Below are 2,425 nucleotides of genomic sequence, written 5' to 3' on the forward strand. Positions count from 1 at the left end.
AGACAAGAAAATAAAGTCAGTATTAGTGTTGGAGGTCAGCTTTGGTTCCTTCAAACAATCTTAGCTAGTGTATATAGGTGACAGGTTGATCCACTTTAGCATCTTTAGTACTATCTGCGAGGCAGAACCGGTAAGAGACATAAAACCATCCATTCCGGTTCTATATTTGTTCGAATAAAATGCTTAGCTAATTCCATACAATCAGTAAATATAGAATGGTGCTAGAGAGTGGTTAGATAATCAAGTATAAATCTATATCAATGTTCCCATTTTAGTACTTATGCGAAAAATAATTTCAAAACAAGGGAGTTCTGTCGGTCGATCCAGTGGTAACTGTGTCGATCGATTCTGAACGTTGTCCTTGGTACTCAAGAGTTCTCTGAATAGCAAGTATCTCATTCTTCAATAGACCAGTAACTCTGTACGGTTGATCACTCTTTCATTGAGAGGGTCGTCAATGTCATCACATCTCCCGTTGAGCCTCTCCTCCATAGCATTTGTAGCTTTGTAGCTTATGTTTTATTTATCTGATCAACTCTGCTGCTGTGCATGCTGTCTGCGCTGGTGGTCGCTCGACGTCGCCGATATGGGTCTAGGCCTGTCGATCGATGTCGCGTTTCTGCCACAAAGACCAAGATGGTCCTGAACTATGCCAATGTTTTGTTGCAACTCGTTCAACTGTTGTGACAGTGTATCCAGGTATCGCATGATAGGTGAACTGTATTTATTGTGCTTTTCCTCTTATTATTTCATCCTATCCTCCATTTCTGCGAACCTTGTGTCGATCGATGGTGAAGACTGTGTGTCGATCGACGGAATAGTAGCATTCTGAGTTTGTCCTTTCTCTCGAATTGTTGCCAACTCTTTCTATAAAAGATCAATCCTCTTGCTTAACCATTCGACATTGTTGTTGAGAGGGCTGTAGACGTCTCCAATCCCGTGTATTGATGTAAGCAATCTCCCATTCATCTCTTTAGGTGATGAACATTCTGGTTTGTCATTGGATGTAGTCTTGCCGATGTCGATAGATGGTGCTGGTGCTGTGTTGATCGATACAGGTGGCGTAGCTTCCTTCTCAAGCATGGTTTCTAATGCTCTCAATCTCCATCCTCAGCACTGCCATATCACTTTGGAGAGCTTCATAGCTGCGATCCAATGGCTGGAAGGTGTCTTCCACCAATGTGCGAAATTCTTCCTCCAGGTGTGCCTGAGCTCCCCATACATCAGTCACCATATCATCTATCTCCTCCTTGCTGTAGGGTACTGGTGCTGGTCTGTATGCATGGTAAGGGTGTGCATGTTCTGGAAGGCGTTAGCAACTCTTCTGAAAAAGAGATGCTCTCTCCAGGATTTCTTCTTATCTTCTCCTTGGTGACAGGGATGATTTCACCATCAACTCCCCTAGAATGTCCAAATTCATCTCTGTGGACACCAAATTCGTCCCTCTCTTCCCATCTGAATCTTCTGGATCCGTTGGTATCAAAAGGCACGTCGTCCAAAACTCAATACGTCTGTCGGTCGATCTTACTCTTGCGCTGTCGATCGATCTGGGTAATCGTCGATCGATGGTGATGAAACGATATCGATCGATGGTGAGTTCCCATGTTGACCGAAACGTTGAGGAACTGTATCCTCTCTAATGGTGACGTGGTTGTTGTCTTGGACGTGAGCTAGGATGTCTGGATGGCCACGTTGCTGTGTGAACAGGTTGTCTGGTCCTTGGCAACTTGAAGGATGTCTGCTATGTATTCTCTGGATATGTGTAGAACTCTTCCATCCATGGCTCTTGCAAAAGCCATCTCTGTCCCTGAAAATACAAAATTCATCAATTGTTAGTTAAGTATTCGTGATATCATATGAATTATGAAATCGAGTGAGCTCTGGTAAAGGAATCGATCGATGGTGCAGTGGTGATGGCGATCGATGTGATGATCGTCTAGCTGCATGGTTGGATCTCGATTGTTCTTAATGTTGCAGTTCTCCATGGTGATGTTACTAGTTGCTGGAGGCTGCTGGGTATGTGTTGTTGAAGTTGAAATTTCGTGGTTGATTGTTGATAACTTTATATACCCATCTGTTGTCCTAATTGGTGAAATTCCGATTTTGTCCTTTAAGTCGTCTGAGTCAATATCAATCGATATGATGCTAGCGATGTCGATATATGGACGATGTTGTTTTGCTGGGTGAAGTAGATAATCGATCGATGGTGGGCGGTGGATGTCGATTGATTTTGGGAAACGATTTGCAAATATATCATTCTCCATGTAGTTTTCCAAGCTCTTTCTTCCCAATAATCTTCATCATATTCTTCAATGTGGTTTCCACTGTGGGAAGATATGGCTGTATCTACTGCAAAACTTTCATGAAATCCGCTATCTGCCCAACTTCTTACTGAGTAATCGTCTTGTTTGCTGTTGGGTTGGAT

The 2,425-nt window shown here is 43.0% G+C and overlaps 1 protein-coding gene across 1 annotated transcript in view; it reads right to left on the reverse strand.

The window, feature by feature from the left end:
* Positions 1-1,741: 1,741 nt before the first annotated feature.
* Positions 1,742-2,425, reverse strand: part of LOC108820177 (uncharacterized) — a 3,235-nt gene continuing 2,551 nt past the window's right edge. Inside the window, exon 6 of the mRNA XM_056987244.1 lies at positions 1,742-1,807. Coding sequence (XP_056843224.1) covers positions 1,742-1,807 — 66 coding nt within the window. The remainder of the gene's footprint in view (positions 1,808-2,425) is intronic.

The sequence above is a fragment of the Raphanus sativus genome, chromosome 6 (assembly GCF_000801105.2).
Source record: "Raphanus sativus cultivar WK10039 chromosome 6, ASM80110v3, whole genome shotgun sequence".
Lineage (NCBI taxonomy): Eukaryota > Viridiplantae > Streptophyta > Magnoliopsida > Brassicales > Brassicaceae > Raphanus > Raphanus sativus.